The sequence below is a fragment of the Nyctibius grandis genome, chromosome 9, assembly GCF_013368605.1.
Source record: "Nyctibius grandis isolate bNycGra1 chromosome 9, bNycGra1.pri, whole genome shotgun sequence".
Classification (NCBI taxonomy): domain Eukaryota; kingdom Metazoa; phylum Chordata; class Aves; order Nyctibiiformes; family Nyctibiidae; genus Nyctibius; species Nyctibius grandis.
This window is the reverse complement of record NC_090666.1, coordinates 13022708-13050300: the sequence shown is the minus strand read 5'-3', so window position 1 is coordinate 13050300 and position 27593 is coordinate 13022708. Positions and strand designations below refer to the sequence as shown.

Below are 27593 nucleotides of genomic sequence, written 5' to 3'. Positions count from 1 at the left end.
TCATGAAGTTGCTTTTTTCAAGTATGCAATAAGATCAGCTCTTTCATTCTGCTTTTTAATTCCAGTGAAAATCATTTTTGTACCAGGAATGTATTTCTTAGGATTTTCCAAATACTCTTGTCAGTGTATTTTCACTCCAGACAACTGCTGAAAACCAAAAAACATAGTAAAATACAAGGCTGACCCAACATCATGTATTTATGAAAATGTCAACAGTCTCAAATCAAAGGTGTGATGCTCCTGAACATAATGCGCCTAGAATCCAAGAGGAATGTGAGCATAAATGATACATAATATAAAATGCACAAGGTATACATTGTCTTTGTGTCACTTTAATAAGTCAAATATAAATCCTTTTTGCGTCATGGGGAGTTGCAGTTCTTTGCAGCATTTCACGTATAACTACTTACTACTTTTAAATTGTGTAAGTATTTTTGTAATTCCAGTATCCAGAAGATCCAACTTTAATTTCATACAGTTGTTGAAAATGAGCATCTACAGATTGACGTGAAATTCATCAAGGCTGTGCTCCATTAAAGGGCATTAGAAAAAGGGTTGCCAATGGCCAGTTCCTGGAATCTCTTGACAGAAGTTGAAAAACCATTAGTATTTCCTTCCAACCCTGCTAAAACTTGCCTCTGTCAACAGAAGTCTACTGTTGTACTGAAGACTACTGAAACACCTATAACGCCATGTTCAAGTTTCTTGTCTGTCCTCCAGAGCTGATTCTTTGCAATGTCTAAAGTGGATTTACATATCACTTTGTTGGCTTTCTTCTAAAAACTTGTACTAACATCTGTATGATTTGTTCACTAAATTTTTAATGAGAAAAAATAGTTAATATATGCTGATGATGTTTTGTATGAAGGAAGTCCCAGTATAAAGTGAATGTCACAAAACATTTCCTAGAAATCACAGAAAAATAAAAAAGTCAGCCAATTCTAAAGTATCTTAGTAAACAGAAAAAAAAGGACTGTATTTGTAATTAATAGCTTGAGTGAAATAATATAATTTATATTCAAATAATATAAATAAAAACAATGAAACCCACACAGAATTACTTTCCATTTTCAGATGTTCCACTGCTTTTCAAGACTGTCTGTATGAAAAACACAAGACAAGTCATAGCTTACTGGTAGGTGATGCTATTTAGACAAGTGTTCTGAGCAAAACAACTGCAGACACCACGGTGCCAGTAGAGGGTAGTGGCCAGCAAACAAAATCTGAAAGCACTCAAGAAACAAATGAAAATCTGCCCATGGATACTACAAAGTTCTGGGAAAGTTATATAGCTTCTGACCTGGTGTGCTGAATATTGGTTGAATTTCTTTTTAATATAGGGACCGAGGATTTTTGTTTCTGAGACTACAGTTCAGATTCATCTGCAGTAATGCAAAGTAGACAGTTGTGACAGTAACTCCTTTTGTAAGGCTTTCTATCGTGCTTCTAAAGAAAAAGTTCTTTTTCATATATGTCCCCTCCAAGACTGCACCTCATCCCTGTCACCTGTTAGTTTTAACTTTGTTCTTGTTTGCATCTGAGTAAGAAAATCCTGCAGCTTGTCCTGTTTTGCAGCTAATTAAATCACAAAGATTTGGTCCTGTCCTGTGCTTTCCATTTTTTTCAACTGTGAGGCACTGAGAACGTTTCTGAATAAAGATCTTCTTGTCTTTTTCAGGATCATCCATTCTGATCTATGTAAAAATCCTTGCCACCCGCCGCTCCCGGGGCGCAGGTGCTCGTCTCCTCCAGGGCAGACGCGCCGGTGCCCTGGGCAGGCCGGGAGGGCGCCTGCTGCACAGCCCCTCTCTCGGGGAGCGGGCTGCGCCGCACAGGCCCGGCTAACGGCGCCGCTGCCGCCGTCGCAGTCCGGGCACCGAAGCCCGGCGAGGGGTGGCCGGGGAGCTCCGCCCGCCGCAGGCGAGGCCTTGGCCCTGACTGGGCGAGGGGAGGCGGGAGGGGCGCGGAGGAAGCGGAGGACGTGTTGTCTCTCCGGTGGAAGGGGCGCAGCGGCAGTTCCTCGCCGGCCCCCGAGAAAAGCTGGCGGTCCCCGGTGGCCTGGGAGCCCGGCGGCCCCGCTATGGAGGAGGGCAGCGGCTTCCGCCTCTCGGCCGAGTGCCTGGACGAGCCGCCCAACAGCCGCGTCTTTGTGGTGCTGGGCAAAGACACCGGGGAGGCGCTGATCCGGGAGCGCTTCGCCCCCTTCGGGGACATCCAGAACATCTGGCTCCTGCGGGACAAGCGCACCAACGAGTCCCGCGGCATCGCCTTCATCAAGTTCGCCCGCAGCTCGCAGGCCTGCCGGGCCATGGAGGAGATGCACGGCCGCAGCCTGGTCCCCGACACCAAGCCCATCAAGGTACCGCCGCCGGGCCGCGCCGCCCCCTTCCTGCCGGGGAGCCGCGCCGGGGGCGAGCTGGCGAGCCAGGCGGGCCCCGCGGGGTGTACCCCGCTCCCTTCCCAGCATGGCGGCCGCGGAGGGCGGCAGGCCTCGGTCGCTGCGCCCCGAGCTTGCGGCTCGAAGGTAGTGTTGCAGGGGCAAGGGGAAGCCCCTCAGCGCGGGGCGGGCTGCGGGGACGGCCGGTGGCGGCGGCCCGCCTGGAGCAGCCCCGGAACCCGCAGCGAGCGGGCCGCCTCGCTGGGCAGCAGGCAGCGAGACGCCGCGGGGCGCCAGGCCCGCTGTGTGCGGCCTCGCCCCGCGCGTACCGCGGGCGCCGGGGCTGTCACCCTGCTGGGTCGCACCCGGGGCGGGTTCGGCGCCGGGGCTGTCACCCTGCTGGGTCGCACCCGGGGCGGGTTCGGCGCCGGGGCTGTCACCCTGCTGGGTCGCACCCGGGGCGGGTTCGGCGCCGGGGCTGTCACCCTGCTGGGTCGCACCCGGGGCTTACGGGCTTGGCAGGGCTCTTCGGGAGGAGCTGCCGTGGGTCGCACCCTCGCCTGAAGTTCCCACGCGTGGCGTAAGCTGCAGCAGGCCTGGGACAATGCACATACTGGAAACTGGCTTTTCCTTTATTATTTGTTTTTTAACCTTGAGGGAATCTCTGTGAAATATTCTACGACAACGTATTTTAAGTGTTGTAAGCCAGATCGATGTGGATAAATAGAACTGACTTTGCAAGAATATTTTATATTGGTTTTGTATCTTGTGCACAGTTTTTTTTTCAGAACAATTATGATTCCTTTTTATCTGTGGAACTCTCTGGCAGCTTGCAACTTCTTGTTTTCCTATTCCCCAAATACTGAGAAGATATGAATGACTTTGAACAGAGAAAGAAGATTCCGCATGTTTAATTTGAAAAAAACAATTGAGTCAGTAAAATCTTTTCTGAAGAACTTGCCATTAGAAGGCAAAAGATTAGAGCTGTATTCCTTGCTCCCCTGCATGACCATTAGAAAAGTAATTTACGAGCTCTGTGAAATCAGTTGCTGCTTTTGTATAAGAGGCTTACTTTGAAGGTTGTTTGTATTTTTCTTAATTGGTTGTTTTGGGGTTTTCTGTTTTGTTTTGTTTTTTTTTTCCTGATTGTCTTCTGGGGTGCACTTTTGTTGCTACTGCTGTACTAGGCCTGTTGCAGTAATGCGTTGGTTGCTACCTCATATGTCACCTGTGACATTGGCAGTGCTGCTGAATCAGGCTTTGATATTCTTGACCATTCTTCATTATCCCCAGTGAGAACGCCTGCTGGCCCGTGTCCTGTTTGAGAAACCATTTTGAGGTGTGTTGTATTTGTAGGTCTGTTGTCACAGATGCATCTATGATTAGAGTTGTTTTTTTTTTTTCTGTATTAGGAAAGCTGGCTTATGTGAAAAATGTTAAACTATTTTTCTTTCTTGTTGACATGTGGTTAAGACCCTTTCTCCAGTAATTAATGTCTATGTAATTCTTTTGTTAGGTATTTATTGCGCAGTCAAGAGCTTCTGGAAGCCACCGAGATGTTGAAGATGAGGAGCTTACACGAATCTTTGTTATGATACCAAAATCCTTTACAGAGGAAGATCTGCGAGAGAAGTTTAAGGTTCTGATTCGCTATTTGTTAATTGTTATTTTAAATTGGCTTTTTCTTAATTTATCAGAAGGGCTTAATGCATGGAACTTTAATGCATTTTCAAATATTGTAAATCAACACCCTTTTAAATTGTTCTAGATGTACGGAGACATTGAATATTGCAGCATCATCAAAAACAAGACTACTGGAGAAAGTAAAGGTTTGGGCTACGTGAGGTATTTAAAACCATCGCAAGCTGCCCGAGCAATTGAAGAGTGTGATCGAAGTAAGAATCTGACTGAATTCTTTCAAGTTTTTCACAACAAGTGTGTATCATCATTGGTGTACTTTTTAATTTTTAGTTTTATTTGCAGGTAAATTATTTATGATGTAAACACATCTTGAGACAAAGTTCTATTGCAAATAAAAACTAGTATTATTAACATTCATTGAGAACAGTCACCAGATTACATTCTTGCAGGACAAACTGCAGGTAAAATCAGTGAAAAGAGTTTGGAAATGGATACAGAGTTTTCTTTCATGCATTATTATTGGTCTGTAATCTAGGCTTCATACACAGGAAAACCTCATTGTAATGTATCCCTGGGAATATGTATTTTTAGTCAAATATATTTAATATAAAATTAATTTTTATATAAAAATATACTTGATAGTCCATAAGGATTCTGTTTTGGTTACGTTTATTTAAGAACACACTCATCGTAATTGAAGTTTGTTTGTTTTTTTTTCATTTTATGTCATGAATGAAAGACTTCTTATGCTTTATGACCAACCATCTGTCATTTATGCTTTAGTACCAATGTTAACCAAATGTTAATGAATTCTAGTGAGTCTGGTGGAAGGCCACCAAGGCAGTCAGGGGCTGAAGCACATGGCGTATTGCTCATCCAGGAGAAGAAAGGCTTTTGGGGGAACCTAACAACAGCTTTCCAGTCCAACCTCCTGTTCAATGTTCACTTAATCACGAATACGAAACAACTTGGCATGTCGATGTGGTTGGGTGTTTTATGTTGTTCTTGTGTGCATTTTTCCCTCCATTAATATACATAGTGGTTCTATATCACATCTATCATAAGTGGTTCTACAAAAATCATATTTGAGGCAATTCTTTTGTAGGAATGTGAGTCTGAGATTACTTAGCAGTTAAATTTTATTTTCTTTCTGCTGTGAAGTTAAAATGAAGTTAGTTGGATAGCCTGAGAGTAATACCTAATTTTTTCGTGAAAGCAAAACCTAGATCAGTGCAAAACATACATAAACTGCTGTTAGAGCGTGGAAGTTCAGGCTATTGTTTCTGGAACATCTCTGAATCCTGCCAAGTATCACCAAACAGTTGAGACTGGAAGATTACTTCTGGAGCGCATCTTGCCCAACTCTCCTGCTCGAGCAGGGTCACCTGGGCACCATGGTTGCCCAGAACCGTGTTCAGACAGCTTTTGAATATCTCCAAGGATGGAGACTCCACAACCTCCCTGGGCAACCTGTGACAGTGCTCAGACATCCTCACAGCAAGTAGGCTCTGTTGTGTTTAATTTGCAACTAGGAGTAGTTCTATGTGGAAGTTGTTAACTTTCACACAATTATTATGGCAGACTCCAAGAGTTATAGATGAGTTATTTTCCTATAGCCAGCACTTAACTGGGTTTTCTGAATAATATGTTTTTCAGTATGGTACTTGAAGAATGCAGATCCAGTCAGGTAATTCAGATGTACTGAGGTGTTGCTGTATGTGTGGTCGTTTCTTTCAGGCTACAGGGCCATTTTGGCTGAACCTAAAAATAAGTCACCTGAGTCCTTTGAACATGATTATTATAGTAGTAACACGAGGCAAGAACCAAGAGGAAATACTCTTCCATTTTGTAAGTCACAGCTTTTTATACTAAAAATGATTTGTAGTCTTGAGTATGGTCAGAAAGTAAGAATGCAGTTTGGAAGAAGGGAAGCTAATGGACGCTTAGGTCAGCACTTAGATAGTAGATTGAGTGTTGGTGTTAGAAACGAGCTAGGCATTTCATATCTGTATTTTTATGGCTCGCTTTTTTCTAGTTAGCTGACTGTTTTGTGATGTGCACTGGTGACATAAACACGTTACCTTTAGTATGTAATTGACTTAGATACTTTTAAAAGTTGAATGAAAAGTATGTATGAAATGAAGGCATGCTGATGTGATGACTTGAATTATTTATTTTTATGTTGATTATTGAGGTGGGCAGCCAGAGTTTTGTAGTTTTGAAAAAAATGAGAGCAGAATTCAAGAGTCAGTCTCCAAACGTCTGTCAGTGCTCTCACGGATTCCCTTTATCCAAGAGCAGCTGTTCGCCCTCTTTGATCTAGTCCCAGGACTGGAATATTGTGATGTTCAGCGAGATCCTCATACCAATAGTGGTAAGTAAGAGTACAAAAAGACTTTTTTCTTTCTATGAAGGGAATGCATCTTAATTGTACTTCAATTCATTTGTATTGCAAAATACAGTACACTTGTTGGAAAGAATTAATGTTTTATGTATCAATGGCTGCTGCTATCACTGATGCATAAATCCAAAAATTCAGTTTTGTTTGAACCCCTGTTTACAGGTAGCAGTAAATACCTTTGTTTTCAGATAATAGAATCTCAAGAAGGACAGAATCAAAGCCATGAGAAGTGTTTTGGTTTTTTTTTTGTCAAATGAAGTTAATAGTTTTGGGCAGAATAAAAGGAGAAAAAGTTTTGAAAATTATTAGATATCTAGTTTTAATGTTCTCTAAACAGATCTTCTGAGTTTTCATCTTGAAATAGGAGGGGGTGTGTGTGTCTCTCTGTGTGAGTGTGTGTCTCTCTGTGTGAGTGTGTGTCTCTCTGTGTGAGTGTGTGTGTGTCTGTGTGTGTTTGTGTGTGTGTGTGTCTCTGTGTGTGTGTGTGTCTCTGCTGACCTGAGTAAATGGAATTAAATCATTCCAAAACAAATCATGTTTTGTATTGGAGGGATTGTTTTGATTTCGGTCTTCTTGTGGTTTTGCTGTTGCTGAGGGAAACACAGAAGAGCTCTCTTCTCCAAGCAGCTTGAAATGGACATGATTCAGAGAGTTACAATGTAACTTCACAGTACTTAAGATTCACTGTTGATGGGATAATTGCATTTTGAAATTAAACTGTCTGTGTTTTTGTTTCTAATTCAGGGTTAGGGAAGAAGATGTGTTTTCACTTGTGTTGCTTTATTACTGGCTTTTCAAGTTAGCATAAATATAGCTGATCTGTCACTGGTTAATTCCACTGAAGTTTTCTTCACAAATACTACTGATGTTGCTATTAAGTAATGTACTGTGTGGTAGAAAGTCTTAGGAATTTTGTATCATGCATGACTAATGCGCAGTTTAATTATATGGCTTTATATGGGTGTAGTTTGTTCTTGGGATTTACCCGTATCATACTGAAACTATCTGCCCTGTATTTGTAGGGTACGCTGTGATACAGTACAGTACTGCTGCATCAGCTATATATGCCAAGTATAAATTACACGGTTTTGAGTATCCTCCTGGAAATCGATTAACTGTCATTTTCCTAGACGATGGGAGTGATAGCTCGGAGTAAGTACCAATACACAGAGATAGAAAGTTGTAAGTTGTGTTCTGGAGAGCAAAATTTAAAATATTTCTTAAAACATGACAAGTAACAGCAATGTCACTGTGTTCTTGTTTCATGTTTGTAGATAGTATTTTCTTAAATTTAGGTGTTTTGGGTTTTTTTAATGGTTTAGAATAAGCCTTTCGAAACTTACTATTCTAATAAAGCAAAGATTAAAATATATGTTCTTAAGATACATTGGAAAATCTTGGATTTGGCAAGAATCATTGTAAATGTCTCTGTAATATGTAACAAAGCTGGAATATGTTTTCAGTGACGTTTTTCTATTAAAACCAGATTTATCTACTTGATCTCTTGGTTGTGTTTGCCGTGCTGCAAATAGTAGCCTTATGAAGCACATATGTAGAGTAAAACTGTTGAGTGCTGAGGATCTGATAGCCTCACTGTATGGGGATCATCAGATTTTACTTTGACTCTCTCTGATCTGTCCTGTGATTTGAATGCCCGTTACAAGTTGGAGTGGCTTAGGTATGCTCCTGCAGTGAATTTTTTGGCTTAGTTTCATCCTAAAGGAATCTAGTTCATGTCAAACCTATTCTGTGATAATATTCTGTCTTCTGAATTGAATCTGTGCTCTTTATTGAAACTTTTCTATCCCTTCTGTCTTTTAGGCACCTTTCACAAAATGTAGTGGTCTCTGCAGAGTTAATTTTTAAGTTTGTTTTTTTTTTTCCCCTAGAGTATTAAGAAAAAAGCAAAGAAGAGTTTTGTATCTCTCTATATAGAAATGTGTGAGTGTTTTCAGTGAGTTGCAGCTAGCATGCATGCTTCCGATCATGTCTAGAGTGTCATGAAAGCCTGACTTAAGATTTTTGTTATCTACATGAGTTTACAGATTTCCAGAGATACTTTTAGATGTGCGTTAAAACTTATTTTCTCTTGCTGAATTTAATTTTACTGTAACTTAGCTCTTTCTTTAAAATAGTTTATTATCACTTCTGCTTGCAGCCTCATCAGAAAAATGGCAACACAGCTGGTAACAACACACGTGTCATCAGTGTTGCGGAATAACAATGCGATTGTTCAGCAGTATAGGACACCTCCTGTAAGTTAATATAATGGGTACTGTTAATATTCTTCTGAATTGTTGTAAGAAATTTCAGGTATGTCAATAAAGAACATTTGCTCACTTTCTTCTGTAACTGTTTTAGCTGCTACATTTTTAAGATGTGCCTGTGGTTGGTTTGTGCGTTTTTATTCCCTGTAAAGGTGTCTGACCTTACTTGGATTTATTGTCCAATTTAATGAAATAACCAAAGTAAACAAATTAAGCTGAGAACTGGTAGAGCCTGTTTATATCCTGTGATAGGAACAAAAATTGTAAATAAGGTAAAATTACTTCCCCACCTCCCTCCATCGGTTAATTTATACGTGCATTTTTTTCCCTGTCTCAGCAGGCATTTGGAGGAACTTCTGGCTCACAGTTACTTCAGCCCCAAACAGATGCTATACTTCCACCACACAAAAAAAAAGTTCCTCCTGACACTTCTGTGAAGGAAAGGCTTTTCATACTTTTTCATCCTCATCCTTTACCCATAAATGTATTGGAGGATGTGTTCTGGTAAGACTCCATTTACAAATAAGTGTTCTCTAACAAAAAAAAAAAAATAAAAAATGAAATAATTAAAATAAATGTTGGAAATAAAAAGAGATTGTCATCATGAAAACTCCTCCCAGAAAAGACAGTGTACAGTGATCAGTAGGTAATAAGTGATCAACAGCTAACAGTTTGCATCTCATTGATACTATTTCAACCATCCTTTCATACTACCTCCCTGTGAGGAGCAAAGACTTGAGAGACTATTTTTGTCATCTTTAAAACAAATCTATAGTTCAGCTGTTCTCCAGTATTTTATATTATTTATTTTTAGTATACTCTTGAAGAAAAAGACAACATTTCCCTCTTCTAATAGCTGGCATTTGCAATAAATCTTTGGAAAGCCAAAGCATTTTCAAAATATGAGGAGGGGAAAAGAAACAATACGCAATTGTGTGGAATTTAAAACTGTACCTGTTTGCTAGGCTGGATTTTCTTAATCAGATGCTGGAGAAGAAGGTGGCTATGCACCCTAGTCTTGACGCTTGTGTAACTTCAGCATGAAGCAAGTAGACTTTATTTTTTATTTTAAAATGTTTTTTAAGGAACTGTCCAGGAATTTCCTGAGGACTTGGAAATCTGTGTTTTTCCCTAAAGCTTTAATGCTCGGTTTCTGAGTCATTTCAGTGAGACCTTTTCAAAGATGCATCACAACTGGGCAAGTTCATTTAAGTGAGATGCAAGTGTAGCCTCTGAATTATCTGCTGGTTTGTGTGTGTGTGTGTTCTTTTCGGTTTGTTTGGGTTATTTTGTTGTTTTGTTTTTTTGTGGGTTTTTTGAGTGCCATTTACTGTTTGGGGACTATGGTATTGATTAGCTTTACACAGTCTTTTAAATAGGAGATAAATCACTGGTGCTCGTGGTTCTATTGTAATATTCCATAGAAAACATTGCCTATGAACTTCTGGTTTTATTTCTATTCTGCCTGGAATTCTAGATACGGGAATGTGAAAACTGGGAGTTTTGAAGGAGGGCAGCACAACAAAATATAAGAGAATATAGTTTTTGCAGCTACCAAATCATACGTACTTCAGATTGGATAATAGATATCTATGTTGCAGCAAAACCTGTAAATTATCTTTTTTTTTCTTTTTCAGTCGTTTTGGACATTTGATAAAAGTTTACCTTGTGGCTGGAAAAAATGTGGGCTATGCAAAATTTGCAGACAGAGCAAGTGCCAGTGATGCCATAACTGCGTTACATGGCAAGATTGTGAATGGTGTCAGGCTGAAAGTAAGGTTGGCAGACTCGCCTACAGAAGAATCTAACAAGCGTCAGAGAACTTACTGAGCAGGTGAGTATCCAGTCTGAGCTGTTACTTAACCTGAAGTTCAACTACTTGAAATAGTGATAGGCAAAGCATTTTGAAGTTAGATATGAACATGTAGTGATAAACTTTAAATCTATTTTTAGGTAACAACTTGAAATTTAATTTGTGATATATATGTGTGTATACATATGTATGTGTATATGGGGGTGTGTGTGCTTATATATGCACACCTAAACTTTATTTTAGTAAAAATCTATTTTTATAATTTTTGAACAAATATGAACCAGTTGATTAATGTCAGTCTGGATGTTTATAGAAATATGTACTTTATGTACATAAGAATATCAGTTAACATTGAAAAGAGTATGCAAAAATAAACAATGGAACCGAGATCAGCTTGTGTGTGTCTTTCTTTGATTAAAAACACATGCCCTCACAATGGTGTTGGATGAAGATGCAGAGTTCAGCCCTTGAAGGGCAGACGAGGGAAGGGGTAAATAAAAAAGGACATGGGGAGGACAGGAAGGTTACCAGATAAACTGAAGGTTTGGGTTATTTGGGTCATCTGGATTCTCAGAAATCAGGTGTAGCTGGAAATGTGTGATAGTGAAGAGAATATTGCAGAGCCTGCTGTAGAGGCATTGAGGTGTATGTTTAGGATAATCAACGTGAGAATCTATTAGTTGATGCTTATGGCCTATGAAAGCTGGCTGAAGTCCTAGAGAGGTTTTATAGACTTCAGGGACCAACATTCACTTTTTCTTTTAGAGCATTGGTTTGATTCAAATTATATCTTTTTTTTTTTTTTAACATTAGGACTATTGCCAAAAGAGAAATATAGCTGGGGGAGGAAAGGCTAAGTCCTCTTTTCTACATAATAACTCCCAAATATTACTGTAGCTTCCAAATAATTTCAGTAGCCATCTTATCTTTACAGGGGACATGCAGTTTTGCTTTAACTTATTTGGAAAACATCACATGAAATCCTGACTCTCTTCGCATGATTTTACTTCTGAGTTTCACTTTGTGTACCTTTCTTTGTGCAGATACTCTTTGTGACCCAGGAGTTGCAAAGACCAAAAAAGATTTTGCCCACAATGTTCTTTTCCTCCTTTTTTCCTAAGGATTTTCATGTTGTTCCCTTGAGAAGCAGCAGTTACTAAAGGTGGCCTTAGTCTTTATACACAACTTGCTTTTTAAAAAAATGGATTTTTGACATTCTTTTTTCTGCATTGAATTGTAGCTAAAACTCATTTGAAACACACTGAATCAGCAGCAATTTTAATTAGAATGCAATCAGAATGCAATTTTAAGTAACTTGTACCCATGCTCTTATCTTTGTACAAAGGTTTTGTTTGTTTTTAATGTAACTTTTACTTCCAATAATAAAAGGCCAGCCTCTTGGTCACTACAGGAAAAATAATGATGTAAAGTGTAATGTAGTACCAGGTCTGCCTAGACTACTTTTTACTAGAAAAGTGTGGATACAATATGCATCCAAAATTAGAAAGATGATTTATCCTTACTTTTTGTTTCTTTGTTTTTAACAAAGAGTGAAAAGACTGGGAGGTACTCTTCTGACTGTCAAGCTAAAACTTATACTTTTTTTTTTTACACACACATTTTTCCAGTGTGATTTTTGAGAAGATCCGTGAAGGTGTCCAGCTGACAAAAGGTGCAGTTGGTCACCAAATGGGGTTTTTTAAAAGGCTAAAACTTACTTTATATTTCAAATTATGTTTGAAAATTCTAATATATGCCTATTATTGACTATTTAGAAACCTGAACTCCCTTATGAGGTGATGGTAAGACATACACATTTGCTGTTGTGCCATTTTACTTAATTAGAAAACTGGAGAAATAAGGCCATATTTGAAGAATAATCTTTTTACACGTGCAAAATTACAGCAGAGCTCTTTGTCCTTTCCTATGTTTTTGCATTTCTGTAAATTTTCAAGTAATAAAGAGTATTAGTTTTAATTTGTTCAAAGATGGACAGCCTGAATCTGTCTTGGACACATTACCTGTAATTCTGGTGCAAATGACTGTTGAATATTTCCCTTCTGGTTAGGCTTTCATCTGCTCTGTCTGTGCACTAACACAGGTAGAAGAGCTTTCTAAATTTACTGTGTTATATCTTGTTACATCATGTACATCAGATTTCTGATTCTGAGTCTCTTAGCAGGTTGTCTTAGCACCTCTCTCTCCTTCGGATAGACAGACAAAATTACTTGCTCTCTTTTTGTCCTTTAGCCAGTTTCTCAAATTCAAATGAAATGGTACATGAAAAGAAAGATTCCACCTGTGCTCCTTTGTCCTTTTAAATCAGGCCTACTGCTGTGTGACTCTGCATTGGACTGACTGACAAGTTTTGCAGTAGCTTAGAGGGTTATATTTTGCTTTCAATTAAAGCTTTACATTGTGCGTGTGAAAGGGGATGGAATCTTTCTTCCTACCTCTGAAATAGTACCTTTTTTTTTTTTTAAGATGTGTGAATGTTAACTTCTGTTTTTCTTGAATTTTAGCTGGAGGAAATAATTGTCTTAGCTAAAACTTCTGTGAGTTTTCAGTTAAGGAAGTCATTGCCTCTTAAAAAAGAAAAAATCCTTTCTAAAGTCCTATTGTATCGCTTGCCTCTTATCTCTAACAAGGTGACTGGATTTCTGCAGTAGTCCTTTCTATACAAGGTTCTGTGATTAAAATCTATGATAAGATCTGTGAATTCAATGGAAATTATATGAAAATAAATTTAATTCAATTGAATAATTCAATTGAAATCAAATATTTATTATTTCAATGTAGTTTTTATGATTTTTTAAAGTTTTTTCCCCAGTAATATTTTTCTTATGTAAATAATACTTTTAATATAATTTAGAAAATTGTTTCTTAAAAATGTTTTATGATAAAGGTATGCCTCTGATAATGCTCTTGCAATGTAAATTTCTGATCATAAGGATGGTCTATTATCTTACAACCACCCATGTTTATCAGGAGAATTTTGAATACATGTATATTAATATTCCAAACTAATCAATCTAATGAATTTTGCAGGCTCTGGCTCTCCGACAAGTCAATGAAAATTCAGTTGTTTTTTATGAGTAGTTAAAAGTAACAGAGAAATGATGGAAATACAGACCAGTGAGGTTCTCTTAACTAATTTAAGTTCTAATGTAAGTTTTTTGGGTTTTTTTGTGGGGTGAGGTTCTCGCCTCTTATGCTAAGTAAGTATTAACGGTTGAAATAATCACTTTAAACCATCTTGCTTTGAGTCAGTGTAGGCTTTAGAATACAACGACAGTGTAAAAAGTGGAAGCTATCTTGATGTTCTTGGTGTTGACCAGCTTGTGCTCTCTACACGGGTTTTTGCATTGCTTTGAGTATTTGGTGAGAACCTCACTGCAGTTGTCTGATGCCTGTTGTATAAATTATATCACTCAAAAATAGAAGAGGAAGGAAAGAATTTATTATCTTTTGAAAGAATGTATTGTGGAATTCCAGTTAATCTGTTCATTACAACACCACCCCTCCCACCCCAAAATCCCCCACAAACCAAAAAAACCTCCAAGCCCTCTCCCCCCCAACACTTTCACGAAGCTTTCAAGTAGTCCTTAGAAAGTTGAGCTTCTAACTAGCACTGCATTAGAAATGCAAAACACAGATACCTAGAGCTGGTTTCTGTGGCTCTTAATAATCATTGCTGATTGGCCTTAACCCACAGCAAATGGATTCATTGCATTTTTTCCTCCTCTGAAAATGTTTGGTAGGTTTTTTTAAAATTTAGTTAGTTACTAAGTTGAAAAACAATTATTCTGCCCTGAAACACTTGGCTGTTGCTGTCTTTTGTTATCCTCGTCATGAAGTAGTCCTGCATCACTGATTTGATTTGCATTCTCTTTTTTAGTTAAAACTTTATTAAAAACCTGAAGTTTAACATGCGTATTTATAATTATTTATTTCTGTGCAAAAATGTTTTAAAAAAGTAGTTCTATCATAGTTAAAATATACTCCAGAATTAAAAAAAAAAGTTAACTATATTTTGTATCAACAGTATACTGCAGAAAAATCGCTGGCTTTTACATACTGCTCTGAAAAAGAGGTACTTATTTAAAAGCTAGAGAAGCGTATATAACATTTTAATATTCTAAATATGTTAAAAGCCTTATTTATATGCTGTTGTAATAATTATGATTTATAATATATATATTTTAAAATAAAAATATGTATGTTGCTTTTTGATACTGTTTTTGTACTTGTGTTTTTTCTACAGAAACTAAATAATGACATGACCCTGAGCTAGCTGACTGACTGACTGAAAACGTGACTAGACATGGTTCCTGTGGACAGTGACAGCTTTTTTTTTTTTAATTGTTACTTAATTGATCTTCTCTCTCTATATATATGGTACTTTCTGGTTTTGCAAATGCAGACATGCAGTTTTGAAAATTATCTAGGCATTAAAAATTGTAAGCTGGTGGTTGTTCTGGTAGTGGTCTATAATCTTGTGTTACAGAAATATCTCTCATGTTTAACTAAATTCATCCTCTAAGATGGAAATTACAATTATGGGGGAAATAAAGGAGTCAGCATTTTGTGGCTTGACTAGTTAATTGATAATGATTCAGATTATAACTGTTAAAATAGAAGACAATTCTTGTGGTCCAAACTTCACTGAAAACTGAAGTACAGTACAGTAAATTCAAAGAAAATTAAATCACTGTTTCAAAAGCTGCGGCAAACCTGACAGTATTAAGCTTGATTCAAGAAACAGCTGTAATCAAGAAAATGATTCAAGTACATTCTTAAATATTTTGTTGATTTGGGCCAAAAGTATTCATTATGCTTTATATGCTATTTAATGAAAAGGACTTTTGACTGTGGGTCAGACTACCAGAGCTCCTTATATTTATCCTTTCTTATCCTGAGGTCTTTTGGTTATAGCTGTGGGGGAACTGTGGAGTTTGAGGGTGGGTCTTTTTGTCTGTTTTTTTGGTTTGTTTTTTTTTGTTTTTTTTTTTTAAGAAGCTTTCAATGCTTATGTTTAAATAAAAATTGGACAATTCAGCATTTCAGCAGGATGAAGAGGATTTCAGTTTTGATGAAGAGTAAATGAAGATAGTTCGAATAAGTATTTGCACAAATAATTTCAAATGCCAAATACTTTTCTGTGTATTCCTGAATACTATTTGTTGAATTGAAAATATCCTGGCTATTAAAATAATTTATACAGATAAAATTGATAAATTCTAATTGTGTGCACATTAGAGGACAAGCATGCTCTCGGATGCACCCCGCTTCCTAGTGTCTCCAAGCCTGGTCCCTTGATCATCGGCTTGGGGAGAGATGGTGGAGCATCCTGTAACTTCCTCTGTCTCTGAGCACCTTCAGAAAGATTTCGTTCCAAAGAAATCCCTAGCCCACAGGAAAATGGGAGTGAGAATGCAGGTCTTACTCCCTAGTTACCAGGTGTGGGATAGTGAACTGGGTTTCAGAGTAGATGCAGCCAGTGTATATGATTTTAATGTGATGGGAGAGTTATTTACATTGATAAGGAAGATTAGGTCACAGGGGAGACAGAGTGAATGACAACCCCTAGTAGATCTGGATAGTGGGCATTTTTAAGAACCAACAAGGTCTGAGCTTTTATTCTACCTTATAATTTCATGCCCTTACCTGCTTTTCTCCTGTCCCTGCCAGCAGTGTTAGGTTCACATAGCCTCAAATTCCCTTCTCAGCAAGTGTTTGTGGTGTGCAGCTGCTCACAGTCACCAGTCTTGGGTCCCACTGGCCAGTGTCCCTGGGCAGCCTTTGGCACTTGTTTCTACGCAGCTCAGTGAGCTCAGGATCATCCCCACCTTCCACAGTCTTCACCTGCTTCTCCGGCCCTTTATTCTTTCCAAGAACACTACTTCTTGGAAACCTTCCTTGCAGCCTCCTTCCTGGTGCTCCAAGCCCCTTACTTTCCCAGTCTCAACAGTGAATGTGCAGAAACAGAGTGCCTTCTAATTGGTGGCTTGGTCTTGTGTCTCTTTATTAATTTAAGCTATGTTTTTACTTATAACAGCCTCCTTTTCTTGTTTTCTTTCTTTGCTTTTCAAAGAGAAAGAGGAAATGAGAAGGTATTGGGAAATACTTCCAGTTGTAAGTAGCTGAAAGCTGCAGGTGCAACGCTTTTTTAATTCTCCATTGTTTTACAACGGCAAAAGACATGCATCCATGTCAACATGCAACGCCCCTGGTTGGTGTTGAGGGGGGAAGAGAAGGGAGCAGAACAGAGCCTTTGATGCAATCTTTTTAACTGGAAGATAAGCTTACTCAAAACTTACAGCTTTACCATTCAGTGCTTTACAGTCAGCTGTCTTAAAATACTGCTAGAATACAAAGCTAGATTAGCCATCTAGTAATGTCATATGTCTTCACCTACTATCAAATTAGTGCAATCAGAAGAATATTTGCATGCAGCGTACATAACATTTCTTATGCAGCACATATTTTTAAACATTTTGTAAATTGGTCTTGAATACAAGATACAGCCACATTCAACTAGTTTTTCTTTATTTCTTGCTCCTTATAAAAAGAAGTATCAGTAAAAATATTTTTGCATTAGAGAGGGTATATGAGAATGAGCGCTGTTGTTGCAGGGGATTCAGAAGTCCAAATTTTAAGTGACAGAAACTGTGTATTTATAAAAGCCACAAAGCAGTGTTGTTTCTTATGTTAAAAGAATATTACAATTCAAACGTGAGGAAGTTGCAGAATAAAGGTTGCCTAAGAAACCTCCTTTTCCTTCTCTCCCTTCACCTCATACGTGTTACCATGCAGTCCTTGATGACTCACTGGCAGCATTTTTCCCCCAAGAGCGGTTGTTTCATTCAGCACAAAGAAAGAAATGGAATCAGGGCAGCACGGTTAAAGCAGGCTGTAAAATTCCTGCTTCATTTGTTGTAGACATTAGAAATTGCATAATGAACAAAACAGGTTTATGGTTCAGCCTGGAGAATGGGATCCTATCTCTTACTCCGGCACAGAGATTGTTTGTGCGTAGAGTTGCCATTTCTCTGGGGTTCTTCTGGAAAAGTCCTATTTGTTGTTTGTTTTTTTTGTTTGTTTGTTTCCCTCGTCCTCACCTTAAATTTTGAGTAGAATCTGGGGCTTTCCTGTATTTGCTCAGGGGAAATAATTCTGGCCAGGTTGCCACAGATCCAAAACTGCAGAACCATTGAGCAGCTCTTTTGCAGCCTTAACTGTACAGTGTACATGTGCAGTGAGTCCAATATTTTTAGGAAGCATCAGTTCTACTGTGCAAACATGACAGAGACACTGTGCTTGTATAGCAGGTCTGACACATGCTGCTGAACGTGTATGGTGCAGTGTATCTGCATGTCAGGAGTAAGCTATAGCACAGCCTGTAAGGGGTGAGGTACTGTGCCAGTGCGAGCATCTTCTCAGTGTATGTGCAGATCTTTATGGCCTTCCTTTGTCTTTACTAAAAGAGAGTGCTTCGAAGTATGGGGTAACGGTGGGTGTGTTATTTAGGTGCCAGGTGAAATACTGAGAATCTCTTGAAGTAATGTGACAAAGTAGAAAGAACAGTGCTGTTTTCTAAATGTTCTCAATCCAGTTTCTATTAGTGCATGTCCTGGGAATAGTGGGCCGCTGCACTGCCCTGGGCATGGAAGATCAGTGCTCTGTATGCAATCCTGCTTTGGGCTACAGAGCTCTTTTGCCTGCTTGTTTGGTCAGGTCTTGAACTAAAGAGAATTGGGCTGGTACTCAGAAGAAAGAAATTTCCCCATTGTCAGTACTGAGACTTCGAGAACCCTAAGAAGCAACTCTGCAAGCAGACAGCATCTTTCCTTTTTAGTCGTTGTTGCATCAGTCTATTAGGTGACTCACATGGGGTCATTTGTAGTGTTCTGGTAAAGTCTTTTAGAAGAGCCTTAAAAGCGAAATCATTACTTGCCCTCCTTAGAGTTCAGTGTATTTCCCAAAAGCATTGATGTACTAGTCTTCTCCAGCTAAATACCAGTTTATGTACATTTTGCTGTTTTAAAGTTCCCCAGCATTTTTGATTGGATATTATATTCATCACTCCCTGTTTAAATTGTTATATAGCACTACTGGTAAGTAGCTGGCATGCTGCTTTTCTAGGTCATTTCATTGGTAAGAAAAAACTGTCTGCTGAGAGGATGAGCATTAGGATCCTGTACAGGAAAAAAATGTGTCATGTTTATTCCTTTTGCTGGTGGTTAGTGAATTGGCTAACACCATATAGGGTTTTTTTGTGTGTTGTTTTGCAGTAACAGTGCTGTAATGTTGGTAGGTAGAATTTAGTATCCTTATCTGTAAGTGACTTGGATTTCAGCTGTGTTCATCAGCCGTAGTTTCTGTTTGCATTGAATGGGGCTTTTGTACCTTCTGAAAATGAGATCATTCAGATTTCATACATCATGCTAAATGATATCCAGTAGAAATTATTTTATCTGTTTATTGAGTCATAACTGATTGGTCAGCAGAGGAGATTTTTGTTTGTGTAACTGGAGAAAGACAGTAATTTGCTTATGTTGCCTGAATGTCTACATTAGAGTCTTTCTGGTCATTAAGTGAAAAAAGCCCGTTCTCAAGGGGCTGTGTATTCAGAACATGATCTGTGAGTTGGTGATTGCACTTAGTTCCCTTCACAGAGTCTTGGTGCTCCTGCCTGAGGCCTTTTTCTTTGGTGGTACAAACTGCTACTAGAGTACCTCACGTGGGGGCACTGTGCAGTGGAATTGGATTTCCTTCGCACCCTTCCTCTTTTTTCCTGTTCATGGTCATTTTCTGACCCAGGGCACTCTGTCATGCTATTTCTGCTCTGCCTACAGAGATATCATCTAATATCTGCAATGCCAGGCACCTCCAGTCTTTCAGTTACTGTAGCAGTAAGTGAGAGACAGAAGAAGGAATAATCATATGTAAGTGGAAGCTGTTGAAGGTGAGAACAGCGTGCAATTATGTGCACAGCTCCAGTTCAGGAAAACTACTCATTTCCTACTCTCACCATACTATTTTTCTAAATGTTCTATCTTTATTTGTTAAACATTCACTTAAAACTTTGCCAAAGATTCTGCTCAAGTTTTTCACAGACTGTCAGATTTGAACTGCAGTCGGACCAGTAAATTTCCTCCAAAATAAACAGGAGAAACAATTATACATGAAAGAAGGAGGGTTAACGATGTCAAGTTCACTGAACATCATGAGAGCAAAGGGACAGTGGGTGATGCTGGAGCCTGCAGCGCTGGGACGCAATTCCCCCTGTTCCAGCGGAGGTCACTGCTCTCCGGGATGTGCAAGTGGAGGCTGCAACTCAGCATTGACACTGCTTTTGAAACCCTTAACCCTCTTCTAAGGTAATCAACCTGTATATAGAATTTCTTAATGAAAATATTGTGGGTTTTTTTCACAGATAGAGAATTGTCTCAAGGTGTATCAATTTCAAACATATAATTTAAAAAGCTTTAATATAATTTAATAATTATTACCTAATAATAATTTAAATAATTTAAAGTCAGTAAAGTAATTTAAAAGTAATTGTGAGAAGACAAGATGCAAGTTAAACTAGGATTCTTTTTCTGAATGATTTTTAAACCATTAATTTCTTCATAGCCTCTTAGTTTTGAAATACAAATGATCTGTTCTTGCTTGCACAAGTCTCACATGTCTATTTCTGATTTTTTTCTTGCTGTTCCAGAGGCTTTTAATAGTTTTGCAAATGCAGGATTAGACAAATAGTTTCAAAATTATTGTGCCCAGTATGAAAATTTTCTGTGAGACACCCGAAAAGACCACATACAGAACACCTCTTAATACCATTTCTTGGCATTTTTGCAATTTCTCTGTAAAAGACTAAGAGAAAGATAATGAGCAGGAACTAGGAAGAGAACCATAGGAAAGAGGGACAAAAGAAAGGAAAAATAAGGAAGATGATAAAAAAGGAGTTCTGATTTTGAGACAACAGAATAGGAAACAGTCTAATAAGAGGTAAGGCATGGGGGATGTTCCTGAGGGGAAGTCAATTCAGATATGGGGAAAAGCAGGATAATCCAAATGATTCATATCTTAAGACAGAAAAGATGGATGGTACTGTGGTGCTCTGGAAGCCAAATGCTTTAAGATTAGGTTGGGTGTAGGGATTTGGAGTCTTATGGATGGATGTCTATCACAAATGAACGACAGAAGCCCTTACATCAATCTGTAGTAACGTCACTCTCTTGTGTCTTATTTCTCCTTTGTTTTGAAATACACAGATGGTCATGCACCATGCATATTTCATATGCACATGATGAATATTATGGCATCAGGGTTACATTTAAAGCGATATCTGTTATTCAAAAATGTGTGCTTTCTGTTGAGCTCCTTTGTGGTGTTGGGTAGTTTCTCCTTCATCCCTCTGCTGTCTGGTGGTTCTGTTCCTCCTCCTTGCACTGACAGCCCACCCCAGCTGCAGCTGTCTCGAGTTCAGTGAACAACTTGCAGCACACGTTCGCATCGGGTCACTCATCCATAGCCTCTGCTTTTGGCAGGGACAAGCACAGCAGCAGAAGCTTGGGTTACAGGCAGGATCAGGCCTCCCGCAGCCAGCCTAATGCTACATTGCACGCAAAAAACTCGAGGTGGTTCCAGACGCTTCAGAGAGCTCTAGTAGCTGAAGCTGTGGAGACAAAAGGAGGCAGCTCTGTGTCAGGTGATCTGCTGGGTACAAGAGCAAAGAGAAATGTGCAGCTGAATGTAACACAAACCACAGTTCAGCTGCTTGCTCTGCTTGGTTATGAATGCTTTAAAGGAAGATTTAAGCAGGAGCTGCTTGGATGGATGGCCTTTATGGCCTTGGTGCTTTGTAAACATCGTAAATCACAGCTTGAAAATAACACTTCAGTACTGTACAATCCACATAGCTCATAGATGGTGGGGCTGTTGTTTTGAACTGTACATGGCACTGTCAGATTAATTAAATACTGATATAAGACTTCTATTTCATCTACTTTAGCAATAAGCATCTGCCTGCTCCCAAATCTTAATTCTCTTATTACGAGTTTTTCTTGAAAGTCTGTGAACTATGTGGGGCTTGGGAAGTGTGAAGTGCTCAAATATAATGTTCAGATGCAATATCTGCAGGACCTTACTAAGACTGAAGAGTTAACTGCTGACCAGACCCTACTCTATATTTAGAGAAAGTGTTTACAAATCTTGAGCATGGGAGTACAGAAGATACCCTGGGAATTCTTCCAACTCTTCTGACCGAGTTCTGTCTTCGTAAAGCGCTAATGAGTAACTTTCTGATGTCATTTTAAGAAATCCAGGACAATGTTAACAGAGCATAGTCAGTTATTTGGACATCAAAACTCTATTGGAAATGCAAATATATGCTGGAAATATGTTCTGAAATTGAAATTATAAGCACCTTGACAAACAAAATTGCAAGATTGCTGAAAGTTATTTTTATTGTCCTCATCCTGGGCACACTAAATCCCCCTCCTAGTATGTCTATTACATCTAAGGATAGCAGGAGTGAAGATATATTTAATCAGCAAAACAAAATCAAAGGCAATGGCATGTGAAAACATGCACTGTATGTCTTGACCCACTAATGTTTTTAACTTTTAATCAAGCCCCCAGAATTCAGTCCTATTCAGAGTTCACATCTATTATAATAGTGCTGGGGGACACTAAAATTTGCTTCCTTTCTACTCCGTGACAACATACTAGCTTAGCTACTTAAAATTATTGCCAGAATTTTGGACCCAGGTTATCCATACACAGGTATCACAGTAGGTTTTTCCTTTGCGGGTTTAAAGGACAAGGATAGGAAGATGTCCTCAATGCCTGTATATAGCAAGATTCTCAGAATATTATCCTGGAGGCAATCTGAAAGTGTTTGAAACTGGGTAATCTCTGTTGTGGCTTTGGAAAAGTAAATTAGGTAGTTCTCAGAGAGTGCAGAGGAAATGGTACCACTGTGACCCTTTTTAAAGCTATTCTAGGGGAGGTATTGAGAGAAAAGTTTTTTAGATATTGAAGTTTTAAAGAACTCAGTCTAGAACAGAAACTAGAGTGCTGGTAATAGCCCGCAGAAGGGTTGTAGTAACAACCCTTCCAACCAGAGATTTCTTTCTTTTTGTTGTTGTTCTTTAAAACATGTAGCTTAAAGTGTTCATACTGCTTTTGTTTTGCATTCTACACAGTAATCATATGCATTCTGCTGAAGATGAGGCCATGGAACTACTATCCGTTGCCGAAACAGAGTATGAAACAAACTCTTTTCCTTATGTTTGAGTGGAGATAACTAGCTATACAGAGTATCAACCATACAGATTTTGTTTATAGGAGATTTAACCACTCCAGCTGATTTATCATGTGTTTGTCTTCAGGGATTCCTGGAGTTCTGCCAAACTGCATTTCAGATCTGCTTTTCAGATTGCTAGTTTCTTGTATTTAATAGGGATATTCTTACTAGAAGACTCATAAATTGTGATTATCTGTGTAAGATGTTTACCTGTCATTTGAGTTTTAAAGCATCTCTGGGTGGTTCTACTTCCCTTTCCAGTTTCTTCAATGAGAAGAAATCACTATCCCTTTCTCTTCCAGGATGTCCAAGAATGGTTTAGATTTTATTCCTGTGATGATCTATGAATGTGGGAAGTATTTTCATTATATTCTATGCATATCATATTACTATGCTTCAGGATTTCTCTTGCTATGTACTGCCCCAATCTTTTATAAAGGAGAGAAAAAATGGTGCTGACCTGAATAGACCAATGCATACGGATTATCACTACTGAAACTGAAGAGCAAAATGTTGAGAAGAAAAAAACAGTTTTTCCAAATTCTCTTCAGGGGAATGGAAAAACACCCAAAAGGGAAAGATCAAGAACTAGGAGTCCAATTTATTCCCAGGGAAGATGGGGGAAGGCAAGAGTATGCTTTCATACCTAGAGATGCTGCTTGTCCTTGGTTTCTTACACCTAACTGAGCAGAAAGAAAAGAATAAACCATCTGAATGGCTGTACAGGACCAGTGTAAATGTCCACTTAATCTGGTGTCCTGCTGTCCACAGTAGCTGGAAACTGATGCCTAGGGACAGCGTTGAAACAGGGCAGATAAAGAGTGTCCTTTCTTGGGCAACATTCAGCAGGCAACAGGCAGGCACCTTTCAAGCAGGAATTGCAAAAGAAATTATTGTGCTTAATAGCTCCAAATATCCTTCATTCATTAGTATAATCCCTGCTTAAAAACATGGGTCTCTTCAGCTCCATAGTGTTGTATAGCAGGAAGCCATCTAACCTAATAACCCTTTGTGTGGAAATGTTCTTCTTGGTTGTTGTTTTAAACCCGCTGCCTCATCATTTACTGAGTCTCCCTGAAGTCTTGTGTCGTGGAAAATAGCGCGTGATTGTTTCCTGTTGGCCTCCTATGTATCACTCTGGATTTCATAAATCAGAAGACAATCCTTTCTCAGTCTGTTCTCCATCTAGAAATTATCTCCTCACACAGATGTGTTCCCATACCTCTGTATATTCCTTTGGCCTCGTACATACATTTTCTAGTTCCACATTTTCATATGAAGGAACTGGAACTGTACACAGCAATCAAGTGCACGAGAGATTTACATAGGGATGTAATGAGCTCTTCTGTTTTGTTCTCAGCTGCTTTTGGAGTAATTTCTAACATTGTTTGCCTTTTGGACTACTGCCGAGTAGCAAGCTAATGTTTGCAGAAAGCTACTCACAATGACTCCAAATGATAAAGGCTAATTTAGAGCACATTATTACATATGTTTAGTTAAGGTTGTTTTCATTACTGTTTACATTAGTTTGCAGTTATTGACATAGGCTTTCATTTGCCGTCTCATTGCCCTGTCACTCACTATTGTCAGATCCTTCTACAACTGCTCGGAGTCAGCTTTTGTTTTGCTTACCATGAGTAATTTTGTGTCACTAGAAAACTCGGAAGGTTCTTGGTCCTTGCAGAAGCAATTTTAGGCTATTTAGGTGCAACAGTGCTTGGCCAGAAGTATTGTAAGTAATTCAGCCCTAAGGAGGACTCAAAGAAGAAAGCAAATGATGTTGTGTTGGGTGATCAGTATCTGTGAAAGAAAGAGGACATTGATCTAGTTTCCTACTCAGAATGGAGTTACCTGATGTTGGTCCAGGTGGCAGCTGTGCTTTCTGATTCTTGGAGATGGCTTTTCAGTCTTCTGGCACTCCTGTACTCCAGGGCACATCCAGTTTCCATCTTTCTGGCGCTTGCCTTTTGCTGCCTTTACAGCACACACCTGCTATGAGCCTCCCACTGCTTCCTGAATTCTCCCTCTGCCTAATTTGTTTTATTATCAGCCAGTCCTTAATGCTCTTTGGTGCTCTACTTTGTGCTCACTCTTCAAAGCATTTCCACTTTACTGGTTACTACTGCTGTACTCTTACAGTTTTGCATAATTTGAATTAATCTGCAAAAAAAGTCAAGATGTAATGCAAAAATCTTTAATAAAAGCACGTGTCTGCAACCTATGCCTTGGGTACCGTTCTGCCAAACACAGACAAACCCTAACAATAAATGACAGCAAAGAAATAACAATGTTGCTACTACAGGAGAAAATATATATATTTTCTTAAGATTCTGTAAGTAAATATTTTCAATGCCCATAGATCTGCTTATCCTCAGTGTATGGGTGGTAAGCAAGCACTTCATATTTTATTTAGTAAACTTCCCTGCTGCCTGAATTAAAGAACCGGACATTTTAAAGGTATTTGTGTCTTGCCAAGAATCATGGAAAAAGTTCTATGGTTTAACCTGTGGAGGTTTTATCTTGGCATGACGAATCAAACTATGTTTTACAGCTTTCTGTTGGAGAACATGCCTCCCAGTTGTTAATGAGACTGAACTTGAGAAGAACATGTGAAGTTCTTGGATGAACAAGATAAAATATAGCTCCTCCTTTGTGTTCTTACCTCAACATTTCTTCAATATGTTTAAACCTTTGTTCCTGGTGGTGTAAATTATAATAAATATCAGTGAAAAAAAAATTTCTCATGTCATTGGGTAACAACCGCACTGGTTTTCAAAAAGTTTAGATAAGACTATATAGGATTGGCTTACATCAACATTTTTTGCCAGTGTTTCTGAAGTGATATGGTTATAATCTTCTACAATTACCCCAGAAATGTCCACATGAATCCATCCAAATGATGGTTTATTTCAGGACTAAAGTTTTATGTAGATAAGGACTTAGAATTTGAGGAGGGTATCTGTGCACACACTTAACTAGCATTTTGTCATCCATCATCTATGTAACATAATTGTATCATTTAAACAAGATATTTAAACTGCCTTTCTATATGTTTGTTTCTCTTTGGTTTAAGTATAGACAAATTAGTAAAAAAACCCCAACTCTGCAGAATAGCCATTTAAGAATTTAGTATCAGGGTCATTAGAGAATATCAAAGACGCTGTTGTTCAGAAACAAGCCAGCTGATTAACAACACAGTTTTCTGTAGTTTCTTTCTGTCCACGATTCACTTTTTCACATTCACAATGAGACTTGCAGGTTCAGCTGAGAGAATAAAGCATTTTTTTCTGAGCATCTTATCCTAGAAGTTACACTAAAAATACTGTGTCAAGGGAATCTTCTCTGGAGGTCTCTGCTTCGATAGGAAAATAGCCAATAGGAAAACAGCCATGGCTTTTTGTATGCTATGGTCCCCAAAATGATCCTTTGCTGCCAAATCTGGAACTGCCAGTTTGAGAAACGGGGAAAATATAAACCAGCATCACATAGCCTGTTTGTCTTTGCTTAATGAATAGTGTAGGCTCAGTAATTAGATTTCTAGAATCCTGTAAATCTCTTTACTTTTTTCCAATGAATTTGCTATTTTCCCCCCTTCTCTTATTGAAATTTGCTGCCAGTGGCATCTAGTTCTCCAGGGATTTAAATTGATTTTCTTGGACGACAAATATATTTCCCATCTTATTACCACGAACCAGACAGCAGGGCTAAGCTGGAGGATTTAAATAGGACAGCCAGGAGGAGTCTAGTTTGCTAAGAGAGGCCTCAGAGCCACCCCCGGAGGACAGGACAGTGTACCAGCTGTGGGGACAGGGAGTGACCAGGCTCTAGCAGAAGGACCAGGGTGCCAGAGGCTAGTCATTAACCAGACAGGTGAGTCTGCAACCTGTCTCCTCCACAGCAGGGTGACATGTGCCACTCAGTCGCTTCTCTACAGAAGACAGTCCAGCTTCCTGTTTCCAAAGGCGTGTCTAAGCTGTCAAGGATGGCATGAAAGCTGTAACAGAGGATCTACAGAAAAAAAGAAAAGAAAAAAAGAAAGCTAATATAGATTAAATGAAGGCAGTAATTTCTCCCAGCAGTTTACAAGAGTATGTAACGTGTTTTTTTCAACAGACTACCATTATCGGATGTCAAAGACCAATCAGCAAAAGCAATGAAAGCTGGGGGAGAGTGACAGTGCAACGCTGGGTACCGTGCTTGGGTCACCAAGCCAGCGTGGGGAAAGGCCCTAGCGCGGCTGCTGACAGCCCCCCTCTGTGCTTAGCGCGGGCCTCTCGACGGCATCCCTTTGTCCGACACCGCCCTCCCGCCCGCGGCACGGCGGTCCCTCTCGCTTCAGCACACCCCGTCGTTGCCCACGTCCTTTCCCCTTTAATTCTAGACCTGATCTCATGACCGAAACCCGTTACTCAGTCCCCGCCGCTGCCCCGTTTCTCCGACACACCGGCATCAACTTGACTCCGGGCTTTGCTTCGCGCACCGGGGCCGGCTGCGGGAGCGCCCGGCGAGGTGCCGTGCCGTGCCGAGTCCCTCCCGCCGCGGGCAGAAGGCCGCAGCCGCGCTCGGCAGGAGCATCCCGGCGCCGCCTGGCCCTCCCGCTCAGCCCAGCCCAGACCCGCGGTACCTGTCACCGGGCCAGGCCCGCTGCCGCCGGCGCGGCGGGGCAGGGCGCGCGCGGAGTAGCCCCCGCCGCAGGTGGGTACTGGCCGGCGCGGAGGGCACCTTGGCCGGCGGGCGGGGGCGGGGGGCGGCGCGCGGGCTGCGGCGGCGCGGCTGCC

General features: G+C 39.7%; 1 protein-coding gene, 1 long non-coding RNA gene and 1 pseudogene across 4 annotated transcripts; 1 reads left to right on the top strand and 2 right to left on the bottom strand.

The window, feature by feature from the left end:
• LOC137667345 (cytochrome c, somatic pseudogene) lies at positions 1-1688 on the bottom strand (annotated as a pseudogene).
• A 148-nt stretch (positions 1689-1836) lies between these two features.
• On the top strand, positions 1837-15729 carry RBM45 (RNA binding motif protein 45). Of its 3 annotated transcripts, none has more exons than XM_068407578.1 (10): positions 1837-2359; positions 3894-4016; positions 4146-4272; positions 5756-5866; positions 6213-6392; positions 7442-7571; positions 8578-8674; positions 9024-9190; positions 10324-10520; positions 14764-15729. In XM_068407578.1, exons 1-9 carry the CDS (start codon positions 2081-2083, stop codon positions 10514-10516), a joined length of 1407 nt encoding a protein of 468 aa, XP_068263679.1. In that variant the 5' UTR covers positions 1837-2080; the 3' UTR covers positions 10517-10520; positions 14764-15729. The 3 variants fall into 3 exon arrangements, with proteins under 3 accessions (XP_068263679.1, XP_068263678.1, XP_068263676.1); XM_068407577.1 differs by having other exon boundaries at positions 2003-2359; positions 9027-9190; XM_068407575.1 differs by lacking the exon at positions 14764-15729 and adding an exon at positions 11434-11700 and having other exon boundaries at positions 2003-2359.
• A 4606-nt stretch (positions 15730-20335) lies between these two features.
• LOC137667182 (uncharacterized) lies at positions 20336-27534 on the bottom strand. The gene is made up of 3 exons (XR_011048763.1): positions 27440-27534; positions 24667-26823; positions 20336-21183 (listed from the first exon to the last, which is right to left on the bottom strand). It is a non-coding gene; the product is annotated as an uncharacterized lncRNA (long non-coding RNA).
• Positions 27535-27593: the final 59 nt, after the last annotated feature.